A 25,007-nucleotide genomic window follows, 5' to 3' on the forward strand; every position below is an offset into this window, starting at 1 on the left:
TTTTTTGAAAATCATATTTCCCATGTTACAAAAACAGCATTCTTCCATCTTAGAAACATTGCCAAGCTACGAAACATGTTACCTGTTCCTGATGCAGAAAAGCTAGTTTATGCGTTCATGACCTCTAGACTGGACTATTGTAATGCACTGCTAGGTGGTTGTCCTGCATCCTCAATAAACAAGCTACAGGTAGTCCAAAATGCAGCGGCTAGAGTCCTTACCAGGTCAAGAAAATATGATCATATTACCCCAACACTACAGTCTCTGCACTGGCTACCTATTAATTTCCGTATCAGTTACAAAATAGTATTACTTACTTATAAGGCCCTTAATGCTTTAGCTCCTGCGTACCTAACTAGTCTTCTACCACGCTACAACCCATCACGCTTCCTAAGGTCACAAAACGCTGGACTTTTGATAGTACCTAGGATAGCAAAGTCCACTAAAGGAGGTAGAGCTTTTTCACATTTGGCTCCCAAACTCTGGAATAGCCTTCCTGATAATGTTCGGGGTTCAGACACACTTCCTCTGTTTAAATCTAGATTAAAAACACACTTCTTTGGCCAAGCATTCAAATAATGCATCTCATAAATTTGGACTGCAGTTATATCTGATCAAATGCGCATTATTATTCTTTAACTTGGGTTAAACTAATTAATTTTACTTGGCTGGAACAGCAGCTACGCTAATTATGTCTCTATTTGTTTCTCTGTTTTGCCACGGGATTTACACAAGCTCCAGTCTGGACTCCAGAACACCTGAGAAGAGATGATGCCAACCCCTCAGAGGACCTCAGATGATGCTAACCCAGAGACAACATACAGAACTACCACATTTTGCTATAAGTTTGATTGCATAATTGCTGTTAGTGTTAATCGTCTGTTTGTTTACGTCTTTTATTGATTTTTCTGAACATTTCTGCCGTATACACATAAACTGACAGTCACCACTGATAAGCTACTACTAAATATTGTAGAAACTTAATTTTCTGTAAAGTTGCTTTGCAATGATCTGTATCGTAAAAAGCGCTATACAAATAAACTTGAATTGAATTGAATTGAATCCTATCTAGGGGTAGTAAAGTGATTATTACATTTTGAATATGGATATTTTTCTTACAAAAATGCATCGATTCTCTACAGGAGGCCTTCGTTCACCCCCCGGAGCCGGTCACTTTTTTTATTTTTTTTGGATGGGTGATTTTTATTTAACTTCTTTTGAACGGATGCATGCATTAAACAGCTTGAAATATCAAAGACAATTTTTTAATATAACTACGACTGGATTCGTCTGAAAGAAGAAAGTCATATACACCTAGGATGACTAATTTATGGTGAGTAATTTATGGGCTAATTTTCATTTTTTGGGTGAACTAACCCTTTAATGTTTGAAAATATTATTTTCAATGCTATATACATCGTAATATCCACATAGCTACTCATATCCATATCCATTTCCATATCCATCTCATCCAAACTGCTTCACTGAAAAACTGGAAAAAACGCAGTTATGTTGGCTGTTGTGTGACAGCAGTTTAATCCATTACACAAACTTGCATGTTTATCATGAGGTTGAATCCAGTAATTTATTAGTCAGTTACTTATTGATGCTTTTCTTTCCATCTTGAATGACGCTCCCATATCGCGTTTGTATTCAGTACAGCATTGTTCCCAAAGCCAATTGTCAGCATCTTGACGCTAGAAATGTTTCAAAATCCACAAATGCGCGGAGCGATCTACAAATGTACAGGACGCGATTCACAAATGAATGGCAGGCAAACTTGTATTTGTGACATAAAATTTATTTGGGAATATGTTTTTATTTGCAAATCTAATTTTATTTATTTGTGAATTTAATTAATGTTTGTGAAACTGAGATTTATTTGTGGATCTCATTCTATTTATTTGTAAATATGTATAATTTTTAAAAAATATTTTAACATTTATTTGTGGATCATAATCTATTTATTTGGAATAATGCAACAATTCTACCCCATAGAAGAAAACTTCATTTCCCAGAATGCACCTGTGTTGAATTTCTATTAGTTTCAATTCAGTAAATTCCTGCTATTCCAACTGACCTATCGGTAAGCAATGCCCCCCTTAGTTACTGTTGCTAACTTGGACAAACAAACGGACTTGCTAACTGTCTTACAAAGACAGCTGTCATATGTAAGCGGGAGAAACCTCATGTTACAGTCATCACGATCGCAGATGACAACATCCAGGATTAATTTACCGCAGGGTAAGATTAAATTAATTTATATTTAACTAGTTTAATATGGAGAGGCACTGAAATTTGTTTTTGACCTACACTGTAAATGACATGAGAACAGTTCGCTATTTAGGTTGTTACGTCATATGGACTCATAACATCATAACATTCTGCTTGAGCAGATGAAAATTGTAAATTAATGAGAGTATGACAACCAGAAAATGAACATTTTTGTCTTCACTGGGATTGGGGTTAAATGCTTAGGGACATTTTGCTCTGTCTTATTTGGGTTAAGGAAAAGGAATAAAATAAATTCCATTGCCCATCCTCTCAGGATACATGGAATCAGTGTTACAAGTACCCCATGCACATCGTTTTGCCATTTTTGTAGCATAAAAACCATCAAACTGATGTTTCTCTATGGCTCTGAAACCTAAAGATGTCCAAGTTCCGGTCCCTGTGCAACTGATACTCAACTGCCATTGGCTCATCTGCGTTTGAGGGGAGGAGCTTACCGGTCATTTCAACTTGTTATGGACATTTCAATTTAAATTCAAGAATGAGACGGGCAGTGTTACTCACCGGCACACATTTCCCCGTGTGTGTGTAGCAGAGTGTGAGTATGGAGGAGTTCTGAGGACGGTTTAACCAGCGTACAGCGAGACACTCGTCCGTCACCCACTGCACCATGCTGATGTAGAGATCCCTGCACACAGACACAAACACACACAGCAGGCTATTAGCTCAAACTCACAAGCACATGTTATGAACTTCTAAAGGTCTAAAAATGGAACAGTCTTGTTAAAGTAAAGAATATTATCACACCAGATTTACTTGTGCGTCTCTTCAGTGGTCAGAGTTGGAATTCGTTTATCAGTGTTTTAGCATGTAAGTACAACAAGTCTGTTGTTGTGGGTACAATGGTGTAATTCTGACTAGGGTTGTGAATCGAAAATCGATTCCGATTCAAGATTTAGATACTTAAGGTCAGGAATTGGATACTTGTTGTCAAATTAAAATTTTGATTATGCCTATCGATTCCTATGTGCTTTTTTTCTTCATCTGGACCAGACCTTGCGATATGCCAGGACATTGCTCACTAATCTAAGTGCTCCAAAGTTTGGCTACATTTATGATCAGAAGACAGAAATGCTAAGTATAATATCTGTGATAGCTAAACATATTGCAAAGAGAGGTGTCACCACGAACATGACAAAGCACTTTAATTTAATAAATCGTTAAAGATTGTGAATGCAATTCAAACACCAACATGATTCTATTCCTAAATTACAATTATTCGTCTGCTTCATTCCTCTAACTTTTACAATCAAAATCAATATCACTATCATCATCATCACACATTAAGAGTATGGTCACACCAGTCAGTGTGATCTTAAATCTGCATTCGCACTGCCGCTGACCTAAAGAGAGCAGCTGTTTGTCATGAATAAAACAGCTTCACAGTCTTTTCAGCCACACAGTATCATTATATCCGTGTTACAAACATTCAAATCATAAAAGTACTGGGATAAAATTTTATAGTTCAGATATAAACTTTGATATGTACGGTAGTGATTAAAATAGAGTAAATCACTTTTAATCAGCAGAGTAATTTGACACTCCAAATGAAGATTTATCGATAACATTGGTATGCCAGTAGGTGGCGAAAAGGGGCTGTTAAAATGTATTTATCTTTGATTCATACAAGAGATTTGTTCAAGAACGCTGATTCATCAAGTAATGAAAAAAAGTACATCCTAAGTCACTGAATCATTTATTCATAAATTACATGTGATTTTGTTTAGTTGTCTAATGATTTTTTTCTTTTTCTTTCACAAACTTCTTTCACAAAAGCTCTTAAAGAGATTTTATGTAGCCTGTTGATTTTTGTTCATGGTATTCAGCTCCAATAAATGGTTTGCAAAAAAGAGACACAGGATAAGTGTTTGATATCTTTATTTAATCACATTGGAATCTAAACTGGGAATCGAAAACAATCTGAATCAATAAGAGGAATCAGATTCGGAATTGATAAAATTCAAACATACCCAACCCTAGTTCTGACTAAAATAGTAACGCTCTGCACCTACCTACTGGGGAAACTATGGCATTACAAATGAAAATGATTTTTTTTCTGACCACAAAATGACTCTAATTTGCCTCTTTGCTTAGGAATTTAAAACCCCTTTCTCTATTTTAACCTTAAATACTACATGAATTGTACTATAAGTAGTAGAAAAATTAGAATAAATATTTTAAGTCATTAATGGACCATATTGGACCATATTTGAGGAACCAAAAGATCTCCTCAAAATATTAAATAAATATTATTGAACTAAAAAAAAAACACTTATTTAACTGAAAAATAGCTGTATGGTCACATTATAAGTAAGGAATAGGCCTACCTGAGGGGTAAGAAAACCAGAATAAAGATGATACTGTAAATGTCTTTGAGTTAATAATCAATGCATAATATGCTGTTATGTTTACCAAAAACAACATATATAATGCAAATACTTGTATAATGAAGCTGTCATCTATCCTACTTAAACCCATTCAACTGTATCTATGCTATGGATCACGTGACCCTGTGGCGACACCGGTGAGATCAAAGCTTGTCGCAACTGTTTTTCAATGGCTCTGGCTTTAACTGAAGTGCTACATTTTACGCCACATTAAGTGCACCAAAACGGTATTTAGTATTAAAACTTACAAAATTTAAAGGCTGATTCTTTGTTTCAAATCGCAAGTGGTGTTGCCAGTTTGGCATGAGATTTACATGGGCAGCGTGAGAGCATGATAAAGAGGCTGAAAGCGAGTGTGTCTCGCCAAATGCATGGGAGTTGGCAACCCTGTGTGTGTGTATACCTTCTCTGTAAGCTGTCAGGATACAGGAGTTGTGTAGCGTGCATAGATCCGTTCACACTGATTACATAGAGTGTAACTTCGGGATTCATCTGTCCAGCCTGTTGCACAAAGTGAAATCAAGGGAAATCAGAGTTCTGTTGTTCACCGCACAGCTGTAACTAACAGTAACTAACTAACCACAACTCAACAGCAGATTTTGAGGGATTTGTAAAGTGTACACTAAGGGTTTGTTTACACCTGGTCACTTCATGTGTTTTTTCTGATACGGTAGCTATCAGATCGGAAAAAGACAAGGTTTAAATGCCCTCTGAAATGCTTTCGAGATGGATTTAAATCCGATTGCACAAACCACTTCAGGAGGAGGGCTGGGATGCAGTTCAGATGAAACTGGACAAGTGTAAATGCATCTGGTTGTGGAACCCACATATGTAAATTTTACTCCTACCAAAATGTTAAAATAATAAACGTGTAAGAGCATTTTATAGGCGATGATGTTACAGCTAGATATGACGGCGCTAATTCAACATGCATCGCCACGGATAAGTAGCTGAGTATCTCTCCTCAGCAAGCCGATGCACAAACTGCAGCAAATGAAGCTGAAAGTAAGTCGCAGATGCTCAACACACAATCATCTTCATCAAAAGCAGTCAGACTAAATTATCTTACGAGTGCTGAAATAAGCTGATGACTAAAATTCAGCACATATTTGTTACTTTTACTGACGTAAACTCTGTTAAATTTGCATGAAGTGTGGGAATTAAAGATCGGATTTGCAGAGACACATTTATGTGGCCAAGTGTAAATGGAACCATTTTAACAAGTCAGATAGCTATCCGATCAGAGAGAACGTATAAAGTGACCAGGTGTAAACAGGCCCTAAATACACAAAACAAGTTACTTTGTCTGTTTAGGACTTGTGATGAACCAAAATAGTGACTTTTAATTTATGGTTTCTCTGATGGTGCATTTTGAATGTGTTACAATCTATTTCATACTCACAGCCTGGATAAACTACAACAGGTGAACATGTAAGCTGTGTAATGCTTGCACTGTATTAACAATAACAATGTCTAGATGTTAAGCAATCTACATTTTTTGATGAAACTATATCAGTTCTTAAATACGAAGATCTTCTAGTCTATGCCATTTATGCTTAGTTACTTTAGATATGAAACAAAGGCTGAGTTTCTAAATTCAGTAAGTTTTATTCAAACAATAATTCAAACAATAAATTCCTTTTTAGCACCAAAATTTGAATGAACTTTAGAAGGTGTTAAAAGAAGCAGAACAACTTACCAAAATGAATCATGTCTCATATAATCAATAAATCTGTTTTTACCACAGAAAAATGTCCATAAAACAGCTTTTAATGTGCTTTTAACAGCCTTTAGTGCTCTCACCACTGCTCTGTTATAGTGTATTATGTGTATGCTAGATTAAAGAGATCTAGATTCATCTAGATTAAAGACACATCTCTTTAACCCAGCATAGGAAATGGAACACTTCCCATAACACCCGGAGGTATTCCAAAAAGCAGGTTATGTGACATACCTAGGTATGTTTGAGGTTCCAAAATCAGAGGTTACTTACAGGGCATGTAAGTAACTATAGCAACTTGCTCTCTGAAGATAACCTACTCCGGAGCAGGTTATGTTCCAGGGTTACTTCACCTCAGCGCTATTAGCACATGCATGATCAGAGCAGGGCCGTGCAGAGACCTTTGGAGGGGCAGGTGCTCAAAATATAAAAGGGGCACATGGAACACAGCTTTTAATAGGGCTGTGCTTCTTGCTGATATTTGTATAGAAACAGATGCTTCTATAATGATACAGCAACAAATGCCGTGACACAGGTTTGAAAAAGAAACAGAACAGAAAAGACCATTTTAAATTTAAATGTTAAATAATTTTTTTGCACCTCTGGAATTAAAATGGAAATTTAATTCAAATGGAATTATACACTTTGCAAACAAAGGGGCACATTTTTTTTCACATTAAAGTGCAAAACAAGCTTCTCTCACTATGAATTTAACCGGAGCCTATGGTTAATCCTCTTCCGCTGTCAGATGCATGCTCTGACACGAGCACTGATGCGCGCGTGGACATAGGTCAGTTCTTTCAGTTACTGTACATAGGCTACTGCTGCACTGTACAGAAATTACTACCTACATATTTACATATGGTTGGCACAAGCCACCGAAAAATGATGTGTCATTAAAGATAGTGGTCTTGTGCTTAAAAGGGATACTCCACCCCAAAATGAAAATTTTGTCATTAATCACTTACCCCCATGTCGTTCCAAACCTGTAAAAAATATCCAAAAGATATTTTGGATAAAAACCGGGAGGCCTGTGACTGTCCCATAGACTGCCAAGTAAATAACAGTGTCAAGGTCCAGGAAAGGTATGAAAGTCATAGTCAAACTACTCAACATACAATCAAACATGCAAACATGAATATATAAAAACACATTAACAAATTAAAGAAAACAAAAAAAACAAAATTTTTTTCAATAATTCGAAAATTCCTTTGTCAACAGTCTCCTCTGTGTCTCTCCATATCACCGTATGCTGCGTATGCTCTTCTGTATCATCTGCGCCGCAAGGATGTCTGTAGGAGTGTTCTGACGACAACTTTCATACCTTTCCTGGACCTTGACACTGTTATTTACTTGGCAGTCTATGGGAAAGTCACAGGCCTCCCGGTTTTCATCCAAAATAATTTAAATTGTGTTCCGAAGACTAACAAAGCTTTTACGGGTTTGGAACGACATAGGGGTAAGTGATTAATGACAAAATTCTCATTTTGGGGTGAAGTATCCCTTTAAGATGGCCTTAATGTGCTATACCACCACTGGCCGCCAGAGGCTGCAGCTGAAGTTTCGGTGGACTAAAACGCACTTTGTTCATAAAAATATTTTTTTTTGTTTTGGTTTTATTGTATATTTATTTGATGCATTTAAATCAATACTGAGGAAAACAGATTTGTTTTTTATGTTCATGAATTTGGTGGAATTTGTACAAAACAAACGGTTTATTTGTTTTTCCGTTTTGAAAACAAAAACGAATAAAGGAATTATCCAAACCTACAAGCGCACCGCTCCGCTGAGAACTCCAATTACCGGCAGCCGTGGACGTTATTGAAGGCATCCTGGTAGTGCGCTAAATTACTAAAGGTGTCTAAACAGGAGGGATTGTCCCGGATGAGATGAGGTGAAAGGTCATCATGTGGATAATTTTATTTACCGCTAAATTATTATTCATTAATTTTACTAATAGTTAGATTGGGCAGGACTTCATAAAAGGGCGTTTATTAAAAATAAATAAATAAATGCCTTGACAAAAGGACACTTTGGGCATCAAGGGGAAAAGGGGCAGGTGCTCAAGCACCCAACACACCCCCCTCTGCATGTGCCAGGATCAGAGCATGATCTACTAACGAGCCTTCAGTGAGTGTGACAGATAGACTAATAAAACTGAACCAAATATAAATAAAAATATATATAAATATATATATATATATATATATATATATATATATATATATATATATATATATATATATATATATATAAACTGTATTGTATCTAAGTAATATAGTTATATTTTACTGGCATATCAGTTAGCTGTATAAATTATAAAACACTAATATGACAAGGTAATACTGAATTTACTATATTATATACAGTGGGTACGGAAAGTATTCAGACCCCCTTAAATTTTTCAGTCTTTGTTATATTGCAGCCATTTGCTAAAATCATTTAAGTTCATTTTTTCCCTCATTAATTTACACACAGCACCCCATATTGACAGAAAAACACAGAATTGTTGACATTTTTGCACATTTATTAAAAAAGAAAAACTGAAATATCACATGGTCCTAAGTATTCAGACCCTTTGCTCTGTATTTAGTAAGCACCCTTTTGATCTAATACAGCCATGAGTCTTTTTGGGAAAAGATGCAACAAGTTTTTCACACCTGGATTTGGGGATCCTCTGCCATTCCTCCTTGCAGATCCTCTCCAGTTCTGTCAGGTTGAATGGTAAATGTTGGTGGACAGCCATTTTCAGGTCTCTCCAGAGTTGCTCAATTGGGTTTAAGTCAGGGCTCTGGCCGGGCCATTCAAGAACAGTCACAGAGTTGTTGTGAAGCCACTCCTTCATTATTTTAGCTGTGTGCTTAGGGTCATTGTCTTGTTGGAAGGTGAACCTTCGGCCCAGTCTGAGGGCCTGAGCACTCTGGAGAAGGTTTTCATCCAGGATATCCCTGTACTTGGCCGCATTCATCTTTCCCTCGATTGCAACCAGTTGTCCTGTACCTGCAGCTGAAAAACACCCCCACAGCATGATGCTGCCACCACCATGCTTCAATGTTGGGACTGTATTGGACAGGTGATGAGCAGTGCCTGGTTTTCTCCACACATACCACTTAGAATTGAGGTCAAAAAGTTTTATCTTGGTCTCATCAGACCAGAGAATCTTATTTCTCTGTTTTTTTTAGCAAACTCCATGCGGGCTTTCATGTGTCTTGCACTGAGGAGGGGCTTCTGTCGGGCCACTCTGCCATAAAGCCCCGACTGGTGGAGGGCTGCAGTGATGGTTGACTTTCTACAACTTTCTCCCATCTCCCAACTGCATCTCTGGAGCTCAGCCACAGTGATCTTTGGGTTCTTCTTTACCTCTCTCACCAAGGCTGTTCTCCCCCGATAGCTCAGTTTGGCCGGACGGCCAGCTCTAGGAAGGGTTCTGGTCATCCCAAACATCTTCCATTTAAGGATTATGGAGGCCACTGTGCTCTTAGGAACCTTAAGTGCAGCAGAAATGTTTTTGTAACCTTGGCCAGATCTGTGCCTTGCCACAATTCTGTCTCTGAGCTCTTCAGGCAGTTCCTTTGACCTCATGATTCTCATTTGCTCTCACATGCACTGTGAGCTGCAAGGTCTTATATAGACAGGTGTGTGGCTTTCCTAATCAAGTCCAATCAGTATAATCAAACACAGCTGGACTCAAATGAAGGTGTAGAACCATCTCAAGGATGATCAGAAGAAATGGACAGCACCTGAGTTAAATATATATATGTGTCACAGCAAAGGGTCTGAATACTTAGGACCATGTGATATTTCAGTTTTTCTTTTTTAATAAATGTGCAAAAATGTCAACAATCCTGTGTTTTTCTGTCAATATGGGGTGCTGTGTGTACATTAATGAGAGAAAAAAATGAATTTAAATGATTTTAGCAAATGGCTGCAATATAACAAAGAATAAAAAATTTAAGGGGGTCTGAATACTTTCCGTACCCACTGTGTGTGTGTGTGTATATATATATATATATATATATATATATATATATATATATATATATATATATATATAATTATTATTATTATTGTTGTTGTTTACCTTAAATGTTCTTCTATTCTCATTTCATATATGTATGGTTATTTATGTAGAGTATGTATCTATGTCCCAAGAGCATCTTACACTGATTTATAAATCTTTCATTAAAACAAGATTTTATTAGAGCCACCATTTAAATGTTTATATTTCAAGAAATAAATATATTTAAAACTTAACATAAAAACTATTTAAAATGTTAATTTTATTTTCAGCTTTGGTTTTTGGCTAAATGAAAACTTTAATTTTGGTTTTTCGATATCATAATTTCATCAGTTTATCACTGTTTAGGACTATGTGGGGTTTCTCATTAATTTAAGGGTTTATTTTTGTGTTATTTCAGTTTAGTATGAAAAACATAACAGGAAAGATCCGGATCTAGAAAGTCAGTTCATCATGAGCTGCTAATCTTTTCTAAGATACATATTCAGCAGCAGGACAGCAGGTTGAGGCAGACCTGTGTACCTTCGGGTATGGATACTGTTGTCCGCGAGGGTAAAGCATTCCTGTGAAACGCGGCAGATACATGTTGGGCACCAGAGTGTCATTGATGGTGAGAAATGCCAGACTGGAGCCTGATGGAGACCACCAGTGAGCAGCTGAAGAGTGCAGGACCTCCTCTGATAGACAAGCAGAGGAACAGCAAAGGTTAGGCTCAACCAATAAGAGAGAGTGAGTAAAATAACAAAAACAACTGTAATGGCACAGCTTGTGTTGTTCATAACAGTGTGATGATGGTCTTTTACCCTCATAAAGCCAGTCAGTTATTCCATTAAATATGAGGCCATCTCGCCCCGATGACGTCAGTCTGAGAGAACTGCTCTTCACATCTGGCTGATAGTAAATATTATTCTCAAATATGTACACCTGATACAAAGAGAGAGAACGAGCTGAGAGGTTGCCGCGCTCATAGACAAAAGTCACTCTTACAAAAGAAAGAAAGCTCTGCAGAAGGAGGTGAAAACAGCTGTTAAGTTCATGAGCTCACAGCTGTCAGTCATTCAAAGCATTGTGTGTTTCAAGTATTTCCATTTACACGTTATTGTCCAGCAGATGTCCTCAGTGCATTTTAGTGAATCATTTTACACAGCATTTGGCTCAACTGATTCAGAAATATTTTCCCCATTACTCTCAATTCCCAACACCTCAGTATCAAATAATCGACTCCCAGCTTTTTTCGTCTGCGTTTTGACTGCAATGCAACTAAAATACTGTCAGTCACTTTAATTGCTGAATTAAATGCATATTACAGCTTCACTAGTGTTTACCTGTTACTGTTGTTTGTCACAAAATCGCATCTACTTTGACATGATATAGTACATACAGGGATTGTGAGGGTTTCTGTTTTTTTTTTTTTAGTTTGAAGTGTTTCCAGCTGAAAATGTCAGCTTACGAATTTAGTTTGTTTTTCTACTACTTTTACTTTTCTTTCCTTGCATCCTTCCCTCAAATCCTAGGGAGGGTGGAACTCAGATGTCAGGAAAGGAAGTGAGGATGCACAAATAAGAAATGAGAAACACTCTGAGTCTTTTACTTACCAGCTGTTGGCTGTGATTTCCCCATGATGCAAACTGTAGAACACAATCAGAGACCTCCGGAGGATTCAGTTCATGCACTTCCCTGGAGACACACACACACGCACAGAAAGAGAAGTGCACCTTCATCACATAACATTCACATAGATAACAGTTCTGCTATGCACATTACCTGTCTGTATGTGTAATACCGTGTTTGTAAGTTGTAGATCAAGTAAGATGCCAGGTAGGAGTATCGATACACCTAAAAACAACAAGCGAAACTAAGTCCAAAATTATTTAGACTAGAGGAAACATTATGCAAAACATAATTCATGACAATGCAACACCATACATAACTAAAATTCTTATATATATATATATGTGTGTGTGTGTGTGTGTGTGTGTGTGTGTATAACTTGACCTCTGACCTTTCTGACATCATATGCCAGTAACACATATTTGAGGTCTGGTGACACGGCAAACTTGGAGGCCTTGAACTCTGCCTGTGTGACAAATTGAACAAATGATAACAAATGGTTATCCTTCAACAATCAATGTTATGATGAAGTGTTGCAATGTGTGACTATTGATTGTGAGTTTAATTTATTAATGAATTGAAATTGTGGCTACACAATGTACATTGAAATGAATTGTTATACATTCCCAAACACAACAGGTTAGTCTGAACTTTTGATTTGGATTTTTTTATTATCTCTATTAAAAGGGATGTACTTTGGATTCAAGGTGCACATTTTAGGTTCACACTGTACTTTGTCTGACATCTTCTATCAGCTCTTCATCGGTGCTCTTCAAGCATGTAAGACATTGCTTATTTTTATGCCCTTTTTACATTTCAAAATAAAAGAACAAGTTGGCTAATATGGTTCGCAGTCTGTCTAGGGTCTTAGGGTCCACAGTCTGCTTCCATGTTACATGTTTGTGGCATAAGAAATATTGTTTCTGCTCTTGCATCTGTTTTAAAAGTTAATTTGCAGTTTTCCCATTTGAAATACTTTTTCTTGTTTTTATAACATCACTCACAAATGTGGTGTTTTTCATCAAAACATCTGTCTGATTGGTCTCCATGTTCAGCATCTTTAGATCTCCGTGTCTGTCCTTGTAGACGAGTCGCTGAGCTGAAACATATTCACATAAACATACAACACACACTTTAAACAGCAGCATGACACTGCTATTTAGATTAACGAGTTAGGATTGTTTTATAGAGCCTACATATATGTGTTTACCACTGTGTGTGTCAGTTTGACAGGTCTCTTTTAGTACATCACACACAGCTGCTGTAAAGCATGAACTGAGATTGAGACAGAGCTTGTGAGTGTGATCTTTCTCACCAGAAACCCACTGAGCTTCGAGATCATGATTCTGCAGCTCACTGGAGAAAAGGTCATCCAGGGTCAGACAGGTTCCCAAAGTGTGGTGAGCATCGCCTGAGACCATTAACACACACACTTACATGAACATGTTCAGTGTTAAAGTTACAAATGCCACATGAAGTGCTTCTCATGACTCCATTGAGCTTCATGATTGACTAACCTGAGACTGCTTGACCTGACCAACACTGAGTCTGAACTAGCTCATTCTCTTTGCGAATAAGATGCAATTTCTTTATTTTTTAAAACAAGGAAATAATTTGTCATTTTATCTTATTTTTTATATACATATTTTGCTCGATCAGTGTATATGTGGGTTTTGGTTCTTTTACTGTTGCAGGCTGTAAGAACCTTTAAAATAACTGAAATAATTTGGTGAAGTGATATATGGAAGTGTAATGTGACAAAGTTACCAGAAGCTGACTTAAAACCAGACATTTTGGGGGCTCGGTCGGGTGACAGACTTTTACTCTGTGAATGAATGTCTACTTACAGTAGAATCACACAGACCTTTAGACAGCAGAAAGATGGACAATCCGATCAGTGACAGCACAAATGCAATGACCAGAAGTGAGATTCCCACTCCCTTCCAGTTCATCTCAGTGGAAACACTTCCAACATCCTACAGACAGAGCAAGAGAGAGATTTCAACCTTATTAGTCCATTTGATAATATATTTACATTCATCTTGGAACAGAACATCTGTGTGATCTTAGACTTAGCTTGCAGAAGGACATTCAATTAATTTAATCAAAATTTGGTCATTTGCTTATTGTAAGCTTCATATATCTGATACATAAACCTGACTGTCAAGGTTTTGTCACACCAGTTTACAAGAGAGACCCAGATGCAGAATGATCAAGGGAGTAAGGTTTATTAACAAGACAAGGATTAACAGGGCTGCTGTGAATCCAAACAGTAGGAAGGGGCAGTCTGTTGGAGAACAGGAGGATGGCTGAGGTCAGACCTGGACAAAGTTTTGCTGGAGAACAAAGGAGATAGAGCAGCACCAGTAAATGAGAATACTGGAGATCAGGTTGCAGCTTGAGAAACCAGGGCTTGATACTTTGAGCTGTCGTGAAACCAGTCCAGTCATAAAGTCAGGTCTGGAGAACAGCAGCCAGAGGGATCAGAACACAGAAAAGGGACAACCACAAGACATAACCACAGACACACACACACACACAAGACAAGACCACAAGAGAGAACAACAAGTAGCAAAATAAGACACTTACTACACACTATAATTAGAAAGAAAACAAAGGAAAACAAATGCAAACTGCAGAGAGCAAATAAAACAAAATAATGAACCAAAAGGCAAATTCTAGGAATTGATAACTGGAATAAAAACTGGGCAAGACAAAATCAAAATAAAGAAAGAAACCAAACTAGAGGCTTAAGAAAACTACCTCAAAAATAAAGACAGGAACTAGACTAGAGCAAAATAACAAAAGCAAAGAAAACCTAATAAACCTCAAGAGAATTAAATACAAAGCTAGACTGACTAGGACAGTAAAATATACCACTACTAATATGACTAGTAGACTTACAAGGAATTGTTTTACACACAAGGAACAAACCAGCCATGACATGAGTGAAAGAGGCACAATATAAAGGAGCAGAACACATGAGGATCAGTTGGACACAATCAAGTAAACGAGGACTAGACTAATACTAAACAAAGGGGCAGGGTATCTGGAAACAAGAAGGCAGGGCAAGAGGAGCACATGGCCAACAAAAACAAAGATAAAGCCATGTGCTCAGACACAAGACAAACAAACACACGTTAAACAAAGACAGAACAGACATGACTGTCAGGGAAGGATCCTGACACATGACATAAAACTGATAATCAGATTAAGCCAATATTACATTTACAAGATATCTGATAAAGATGGCTGATGTATAGCTGTATTAATCCAAATACTAATAACTTATTCAGAACATCCACTGTGATGGGAATTTAAATAAAATCGTATTATACTATTTTACTATTAAAAATTAAATGCTACTTTAAATTAAATAAATTAGAAGAATCACCAAGATGCATCATAATAAATGGCAAAAGCAAGAGAATAATCTGATTGCATTAGTCTATTTAAATTACACTGGTTATATGTATATAGGACTATTCATAATACAGATCCTAACTGGCAAATATGATCACTGATTTGATGTCAAATGAATGATGCACTTTGGACATTATGTTTATAATAGTTAATTGTGCTACTTTAATAGCATATTTATCATCTTTTGAATCGAGCATGTCTGATTCTAAATTTGAGCATGTCTGATGTCTGTATGTTTTCATGTGTGTTTTAGATCAAGTCACTGTATGTCAGTTTTTGGTCTTGTCATCTGAGTGTCCTGTATTTATGTGATCTGTGATTAAGCCTGTTATTAAATGAAAGATGCACCTCTGTACCTGCAGTCTTCATGGCATCTGTTGTGTTTGTTTACTAATGGTCCAAAATGGTAATCTTCAATTATAAAAGCTAACCAAATAAAAGCTGCTTCGGATATATTATTTACTTTTCACTTTTCACTTGAAAGCATCAGTGTAATGTGTATGTGTTTAGACTGAATCTGATTGACTTTGTTTCTATTTTTAATTACGTACTGAACACTATTTATTTCTCAAAACTGTTACCCTGTACAGCTCAGTTTGGTCTCTGTCTTGGATTCTGACAGAATGAGTTTGACTTTGAATCAATGCATCTGATAAACTAACACACATTTACTTTAATGAAAAGAAGATGCCTTTGAAAGCTGTGTTATCTGGAAGCAGATGAACCAAAGTCAAAATCTATTCGTTTTTTTTTTTTAGGATTTAGGGCATTACAAACATTTTAAGACATTTGAGCATAAGTACTGGGCATTATGCCATCATTTGTTCTGTTATATAACTTATTTGAAATAAAGTCACCCATTAATAATACGTCATTTGGGCCAGACAAGTAAATTCTGTGTTTTTCCTTTGAGTAGGACAGATACTGGGTTTAATAACAGAGTTTGAATTCCTTCAACACAATCTCAGCACAATACGGATAGATTTGTTTGTGGATTTGTTTTTCATATTTCATTTTGTCTTTTGTTTCAATGGCATTAAGGCTTAACTGTACTGTTAATGATTGGCAGGAGATTAAAGTTAGAGTGAGTTTAACTTAAATCTCAAGCAACTCAGGCGAGATACAGAAAGATACTCTTATCGTTAATATTAAGCTTAAAAGTAATAAGGGCGTTGTAATGTAAATGACAGGAACTTTTAAAAACATGATCTGTATCATCTGCTCTTCTAATCCCTTGTGAATGCAGATGAGGAAGAGTTTAGATTAGATTTCAGAGTAACTCCAGTGACAAACAACATCAATTTTTTTTATGAATGTGTATTTTTCATGATCAAGAGCAGCAACAACAAAAGCCTGTATAAACACATGCACATGCTGCAGGCTTTAGAAGCACTCAGTAAGTTTGAGTGAGTCTTATTAATGATTGAATGAAAGTCCTCTGACGTCTCCCTCGGGATCGGCCTGACCTTCATCCAGTTAAATCTTTAATCTGCAGATAGCTTTAACATAACATGAGCTATTTTATTTTGTGCTTATCTTACTAACCATGGTGGCAAACTAGCCCTACATGCAGAGATAGTGATCATATATGTTTGTTAAGTGTTTAGTTCTTTTCAATTGGAGAATGAGTTCAAGGTTTGCCCACTAGTTTATAAAACTGACATTATGCAGTATATCTGTCTGTAATCCTTTTAGAAAAAAATGTTCATTAATACAGTGCAGGAAGGTTGTTACCAAAAAGTTTCAAAGAAGCTCCTCTCCAGTCACACAGAAACACACAACCAGAAACAGCCTTGATTATTTATTTTGCAAATAATGAGGAGCAGAACTCTTCCTCACCTTCACATCGATGGATGAGCGCCTCTGGCAGTGGTTGGACACTCCAGCGGTCTGATTCATGTCTTCTTGTTTTTTTTCCCCCAGAAGTTAATAGCAGTGAAGTGGACACTGATGTGATGCTCCAAGTGCGTTATCCAGCACTGATGAGCGCACACTCCGTCACTGCAGCTCTCGATCAGAATCCAGCTGCACGTCAGCAATGCACCAGATGCAGAGCCATCTGTGTGTTGACATGAGCGACGAGAGGAGTGCAAAATCACTATAAACATCAGTCTGCTGGATTATAGCAATGCGCTCAATGATTTACACAAGTAGGACACGGGCCAACAAACAATCTCAAACAATCAGTTCATACCCAAAAAATGAACACAAAGTAGCAATAAGTGTTAAATAACTATATTTGAAGAAGCACAAGAGACAGTGAGAGTGTTGGGGGAGAAGAGAGGAGAAAAAAGTATACATGTCTCTTTTCTCTCAATCTCTCTTCTCACATTCTCTCCTTTCACCTGTCTCTCTTGTGTCTTTCTCTCTTCATTTTCAATTTAAAGTACTTGATTGTTTACATAAAATAATATGTTTAATATATAATAAGTTTCATATAACAAATTACTGTTAGGTAATATTATATCTATATTTAAGATCTGTAAGACTTTTTAATGTTAGGGGAATGAAACGTCCAAGGTTCAAACCTAAGGTCAGAACCTGGTTGTGCTCAGTCCATCTGACCACTAAAGACCCATCCAAGCCAAGCCAAGTTCACAAGCACGCATCCCCTCTCATTTCTACATCTGATCATGGGCACGACCTCCCGACCCCTCCGAAAACTCAACACAGCCACACAATGGCCCCAAACATTTCTCAACCACATGAATCATGTTCCAATGACCCTCAACAACATAAGCCATGTCCAAAAGATTTGTAAATCAGGGTTAGGGTTAGAGTTAGGGTTAGGAACGAATGAGATCCAGAAGCTGAGGGTTAGGGTTAGGGTTATATAGATAAATGCGAAGAGTGGTCACTTATGAAGTGGTCGACCCCCCCATATCTCGTGACCCGTACGTGCTAGAGTGCTCAAACTTAGTTTATTATACTCATTTGGGCCCCCCCAGTCGATTGCCCTTGGTTTAGTTGCTCTAGCGCCACCAGGTGCTGAGATATGGTATTGATCGTTCAGTTCTGTTGTACCTAAAGAGCTGAAATTTGGTGTGTATACTAATTGGATGATGCCCAGTCGATTGCACTTGGTTTCATCACTATAGCTCCTCCAAGTGCCGAGATATAGCATTGATCACTTACTTGAGTTTCGCAGTTCTAGGGCTAGGGTTGAGTTTCGCAGCTCCAGCCCTAGGGTTGAGTTTCAGTGTGCTAGGGCTAGTGTTCAGTTTCTCTATACAGCTGGTCAGCCCTAGGGTTGAGTTTCTCTATACAGCTGTTTTTTTTTTGTTTGTTTTTTTTTTTTTTTTGGAGCCGGTGTATTTATATGTTAGGATTAGAAAAAATCCAAGAGTTGAAGCACAGTCCAGCTCTGGTAATGCACAGTCCTTCAATACTCCTTCTGGCCGCTCTCCTGCCTCGGCCTAGTCCTGCCCCCACGGCCTAGGCCCACTACTTCACCACCAATATATTTGGTCTTTTTAACGTTGAACCACAGATAGTGAGATTTTTAAACGTATGGACGAGTATTGTTTTCAATAATAAATGTTGTTTTTATATTAAGGTTTTTATAGTATTTATTAATATTTATGGATAATACTTCTCCATATAAAATTTATAGGGGTAGAATGGGTAGGATTAGGATGGGTGGGACTACAATGATGTAATTTATTAGGGGTAGAATGGGTAGGATTAGGATGGGTGGGGCTAAAATGATGTAATTTATTAGGGGTAGAATGGGTAGGATTAGGTTAGTTAGGGTTAGGAACGAATGAGATCCAGAAGCTGAAACATAGTTCAACATCGGTACATGCACTGTCCTTCTTATACTCCTAATGGCCACCTGTTTTCACCGTTCGAGCAGAGCCCCACAGCCCAGGCCCACAACACCCCCCCAGACAAAGAGAAATCCTTTTAAATTCATTATTTATAATACAATAGATGTAATGGATAGGGTTAGAGTATATAGGTTTCAAAGTATCAGGGGTAGAATGAGTAGGTTTAGGGGAATGAAACGTCCAAGGTTCAAACCTAAGGTCTGAACCTGGTTGTGCTCGGTCCATCCGTCCACTGACCACTAAAGACCCATCCAAGCCAGGCCAAGTTCACAAGCACGCATCCCCTCTCATCCTTACATCTGATTGTGGGCACGACCTCCCGATCAAAAGCCTCCCAATGTGACCCAGGGTTAAGCAGCCCAGGGTTAGAGTGATTAGGGTTTTGCCCAGGGTTACGCCACAGTGGTTACCAATGGTTAAGTTTAGGGCCAGGGTGGGTATAGCCACCGGGGTTACTAAACGGGTAGGTTTAGAGCCAGGGTGTGTATAGCCATAGGAGTTACTAACTGGTAGGTTTAGGGCCAGGGTTGGTATAGCCGCTGGGGTTACTAACGGGTAGGGTTTAGATTCAGGGTGGGTATAGCCATAGGAATTACTAACGGGTAGGTTTAGGGCCAGGGTTGGTATAGCCGCTGGGGTTACTAGGGTTAGGGTTAGGGTTAGGGTTAGGGTTAGGGTTAGGAACGAATGAGATCCAGAAGCTGAAACATAGTTCAACATCGGTACATGCACTGTCCTTCTTATACTCCTAATGGCCACCTGTTTTCACCGCTCGAGCAGAGCCCCACAGCCCAGGCCCACAACAACCCCCCGGACAAAGAGAAATCCTTTTTAAATTCATTATTTATAATACAATAGATGTAATGGATAGGGTTAGAATATATAGGTTTCAAACTATCAGGGGTAGAATGAGTAGGTTTAGATGTAGTGTGGTTAACTTGGTTAAGTTTAGGTGTAGTATAGTTAGCTTTGTTAGGTTTAGGTGTAGTATAGTTAACTTGGTTAAGTTTAGGTGTAGTAAAGTTAACTTGGTTAAGTTTAGGTGTAGTATAGTTAACTTGGTTAAGTTTAGGTGTAGTATAGTTAGCTTCGTTAGGTTTAGGTGTAGTATAGTTAAGAAAGAAGAGGATTTCCCAGACTAGGACCCTATGGGTCCCAATCTGGGTTGTGCACGGTCCATCACTCCACTGGTCACCCCCAAATCACACAAAGACCAAGAGAGGTCACAGCAGCCGGACTGTTAAGGGCTATTCATAGGGCTATTGAGGCCAGGGCTGTCAAGTTTAGGGCTGTTGAGGCCAGGGCTGTTAAATTCAGGTCTGTTTGAGTTTAGGTCTGGTTAAGTTTAGATTTGGTTAAGTTTAGGTCTGGTTAAGTTTAGGTTTGGTTAAGTTTAGGTCTGGTTAAGTTTAGGTTTGTCCAGGATGGGTGTGTAAAATTCCAGTCCAAATCCCGGAGTGTCTGGTAGGTTTAGGTTTTTAGTATGATGAGTTGGTTTTTGGTTTGGTTTTATGCTGAGGTTGAAATCAGGTGGATCTCCTAAGTTTCATTTAGACCCCTTGGAAATTTTGTATCCAGTCTCATGATCCATAATCTTTCAAATTTAAGTCTATCACACAGCGACCAAAACGGGTCAGACTGGAGTCCAGTCACTCTGAAGGCCTCAAGGCCATGGGTAAGAAAGTGCTGGACCACATGTCTGCGTTTTTCTATTTTATTTTTGATATTATGTGTGTGCTGATAGACTCTGGTCCTTAAAGCATTTTTTGTTAGGAATGAATGAAATCCAGAAGCTGAAACATAGTTCAACCTCGGTAAATGCACTGTCCTTCTTATACTCCTGATGGCCACCTGTTTACTGGACACCACTCTTCGACTTCCAGGGGCCCAAAAAATATTTTTCTGTTGATGCAAAAAATCCCAAAATGGGGCTAGAGAGCTTAGGGCTCTTTCTCCTAGGTTTGCACAGCAACAGCGGCTGGTAGGTTTAGTGTGTGTGGTGCAGTTCACGTTTCCTCAAAGAAATAAACACTGTGCATGTCACTTCATCGGTGTAGATGAAGGAAATAAATTTTATTTGACTCTCTTGTCTTTTAATTACACTCTATTTGTTTCTCTTCTCGTATGTGTGGCTCTCTACATCACCCAGTCTCATGATGGAGGCCCAAAATCAGGTGTCCAAGGCCTATCGCGACGTTTCGGATTTTCTGATCCTTCTTCAGGCGAGCGTTGGACACAAATGGCTGGAATTCTCTACAGCAGCCATGTATACCTGTTGTTTTCTGAGTGGGCGTGCCCCCCACTCACACCAAACCACTCGGTGTCACTGTTGCTACTGTTTTTCAAAAATAAAAACGACGATTTGCTTTAACTGTCTCACTTGTGTTTTTTTACTACTTTTGCATCCCCACAAAAAATTCGGGGGCCCCCAGTCACCAAAGAGGGGCCCAGAGACACAGGCCCACAGGCGAGGCACTGGCTGTGTTAGGAATGAATGAAATCCAGAAGCTGAAACATAGTTCAACCTCGGTAAATGCACTGTCCTTCTTATACTCCTGATGGCCACCTGTTTACTGGACACCACTCTTCGACTTCCAGGGGCCCAAAAATATTTTTCTGTTGATGCAAAAAAATCCCAAAATGGGGCTAGAGAGCTTAGGGCTCTTTCTCCTAGGTTTGCACAGCAACAGCGGCTGGTAGGTTTAGTGTGTGTGGTGCAGTTCACGTTTCCTCAAAGAAATAAACACTGTGCATGTCACTTCATCGGTGTAGATGAAGGAAATAAATTTTATTTGACTCTCTTGTCTTTTAATTACACTCTATTTGTTTCTCTTCTCGTATGTGTGGCTCTCTACATCACCCAGTCTCATGATGGAGGCCCAAAATCAGGTGTCCAAGGCCTATCGCGACGTTTCGGATTTTCTGATCCTTCTTCAGGCGAGCGTTGGACACAAATGGCTGGAATTCTCTACAGCAGCCATGTATACCTGTTGTTTTCTGAGTGGGCGTGCCCCCCACTCACACCAAACCACTCGATGTCACTGTTGCTACTGTTTTTCAAAAATAAAAACTGTTTGCTTTAACTGTCTCAATTGTGTGTTTTTACTACTTTTGCATCCCCACAAAAAATTCGGGGGCCCCCAGTCACCAAAGAGGGGCCCAGAGACACAGGCCCACAGGCGAGGCACTGGCTGTGTTAGGAATGAATGAAATCCAGAAGCTGAAACATAGTTCAACCTCGGTAAATGCACTGTCCTTCTTATACTCCTGATGGCCACCTGTTTACTGGACACAACTCTTCGACTTCCAGGGGCCCAAAAATATTTTTCTGTTGATGCAAAAAATCCCAAAATGGGGCTAGAGAGCTTAGGGCTCTTTCTCCTAGGTTTGCACAGCAACAGCGGCTGGTAGGTTTAGTGTGTGTGGTGCAGTTCACGTTTCCTCAAAGAAATAAACACTGTGCATGTCACTTCATCGGTGTAGATGAAGGAAATAAAAATTCATATTACGTGCTCCTATTTTCTTTCTCTGTCTCTGTAGATCTGTGATCCCAGTGAAGACACATACACAGCTCTTGAGCTCAAGTCCACGACCTCTGACCTCTACAACACACTCACAGTAAGTGAGACGTCAAAGTCAGATCATCATCACAGATGATCACATGACCATCTCTCGCTCTCTTCCACACAGACCGTTCGTCCCAGACCTCCTGAAGACTCTTGATCCTAAACATGAGAATCCATCAGTAAGTGTCTGAACTGCAGATCCTCTCAAGATAATCAATAAAACTCTCTTCAGTTCTAGTTTGATTGTTTCATGAAGCTTGTGGAAGGTTTATAATGTTGTTGATGAACTTCAGTCAGTCGTTCTTCTTCTTGTTGTTTGTTCAGATCAACAGGAAGATGCTGCAGTGAGAGGCGGAGCACAAAGGAGCCAATCCTGAGCTCTGTGGGCAGAGCCACATATGATTGACAGGCGTCATTAGTGAAGAGTCACTGAAGGGTTTCATTTTTTATAGCTTAAATACATGACGTAACAGTGGAATAAAATGAAAGTTAAAAGCTGGTGAATTGTCGTCGTGTAAATATATAATGTTATAATTAAGTCAGCAGAACAAAACACATGAAGTGATATTCAGTGGTGAGATACAACCAGTGTTTTATTATTTCACAACATTTTCCTGCTTTTAAATCATAATTGATCATTTTACCCTGATACTGAACAAAATCATAACTGTGCACCTCTCAACAGACAATGTATTATTATATGGTGTCAAAGTGCTGCTCAGTATGATCTGTTCTTCTGTCTTTGTGTTTCCCTCAAACTACCAGCAGAGGTCACCATCTCTGCTCCTGACATCAACACTGATGTGCTTTAGCTGTCACTCATCATTGTTCATCTTCTTGTGTATGTTGTTTTATACTGTACTGTGTTTAAAGTCCTTCATATGTTTGTATTATAATTCTTAACGCGTACATTCAGCATCTCCGCTGGTTTCTTCAGTCTCTGTTTGATTTAATAGTGTCTCTTTACCTCATTATTATTTGAATCATATGTGGTTGTATTTCCTGCTTCTGTCAGCAAAAGACATTACATCTTTTGAAAATCAGTTCTGATTGGTCAGTTTTGTAATGAGAGAGTTTATACCATCAGCCTCCTCAATACTCATGAAGTAATAAAAACTCATCTGGGCTTCAGCAAACACTGTAAAACCTGACAAGTCACAGTAACTCAAACCGTTTGAGTAAACAGATTGCCTTTACTTAAACCATGTAAGTTTTAAAACTTTGCAATTATGTAATCAAGTGATTAATTAAGTGCTGATTGAGCTTTAGTGATGAACAGCTGCTGTTAACAAACAGCATCACCAGCTCCACTTATTAGTAACCAGACTGGCTTTATTTCTGTCAGACGTCTACAGAAGGTTTAGATGTTGATTTATTGTTTCATTTGAAGTAACCATGTTAGAGATCAGTGTTTGCTTTAGTTGGGCTCTTGACCCTTGATTTCTGTCTTAGATTATTTTTTTTTGGATGTTGTAACCATGTGTTTTTGAAACACGTGTGTTATAACTCAAAAAACCCAAAGAAAATATGATCAGATATTGGTTGTTATACAGCATATTGGTGACAATAATCACCAAATATGGAGCTGTTCAGAGTTCAAAATCTGACTAAATAGGTGTTCTATAGTTAGTTCAATTGACTACAATGAAAGCCATTCAAAAAGTCCGTGGCTCTTTCATAATCAGTTAATATAAAGGACTTTACAAACAGTTTGGTTTTCTGTGGTGTCAATTAGTCACACACAGACATCAATAATCAGAATATGAACCTCAACAATGGTTACGAAAAAAAAAAACATGCTGCAATGCATGCTGGGTACTGTTGTAATACAAAACTCATCCATGGCTCCCAGCATGCTCTGCTGCATTGTTTTTTTTTTTTTTATGGTCACCATTGTTGAGGTTCATATGCTGATTATTGATGTCTGTGTGTGACTAAATGACACCACAGAAAACCAAACTGTTTGGAAAGTTCTTTATATTAACTGATTATCACAGAACCACTGGCTCTTAGACTCACTTTTTACTGTAATCAATCCAAACTAATTACACAACACATAATTCATCAGAGATTAGACTCTAAACAGTTCAATAATCAATGACTGTTATTACAAATATATAGTATAACAACCCACATCTAGGTACAGGTTAGATAAAAAAA

The 25,007-nt window shown here is 38.2% G+C and overlaps 1 protein-coding gene and 1 long non-coding RNA gene across 2 annotated transcripts in view; one reads left to right on the forward strand and one right to left on the reverse strand.

Annotated features, from left to right (window-relative positions):
• Positions 1-17,517, reverse strand: part of LOC109073459 (inactive dipeptidyl peptidase 10-like) — a 53,068-nt gene extending 35,551 nt beyond the window's left edge. The window contains exons 1-11 of the mRNA XM_042764417.1: positions 17,291-17,517; positions 13,893-14,004; positions 13,344-13,439; positions 13,033-13,127; positions 12,420-12,494; positions 12,201-12,253; positions 12,013-12,094; positions 11,221-11,341; positions 10,940-11,094; positions 5,083-5,180; positions 2,797-2,920 (exon numbers count right to left, since the gene is read on the reverse strand). Coding sequence (XP_042620351.1) covers positions 2,797-2,920; positions 5,083-5,180; positions 10,940-11,094; positions 11,221-11,341; positions 12,013-12,094; positions 12,201-12,253; positions 12,420-12,494; positions 13,033-13,127; positions 13,344-13,439; positions 13,893-14,004; positions 17,291-17,350 — 1,071 coding nt within the window. The 5' untranslated portion in view covers positions 17,351-17,517. The remainder of the gene's footprint in view (positions 1-2,796; positions 2,921-5,082; positions 5,181-10,939; positions 11,095-11,220; positions 11,342-12,012; positions 12,095-12,200; positions 12,254-12,419; positions 12,495-13,032; positions 13,128-13,343; positions 13,440-13,892; positions 14,005-17,290) is intronic.
• Positions 17,518-22,796: 5,279 nt separating this feature from the next.
• LOC122146251 lies at positions 22,797-23,993 on the forward strand. Its single transcript, XR_006160913.1, has 2 exons — positions 22,797-23,026; positions 23,172-23,993. It is a non-coding gene; the product is annotated as an uncharacterized LOC122146251 (long non-coding RNA).
• Positions 23,994-25,007: the final 1,014 nt, after the last annotated feature.

This window comes from Cyprinus carpio, chromosome A9 (genome assembly GCF_018340385.1).
Source record: "Cyprinus carpio isolate SPL01 chromosome A9, ASM1834038v1, whole genome shotgun sequence".
NCBI lineage: Eukaryota > Metazoa > Chordata > Actinopteri > Cypriniformes > Cyprinidae > Cyprinus > Cyprinus carpio.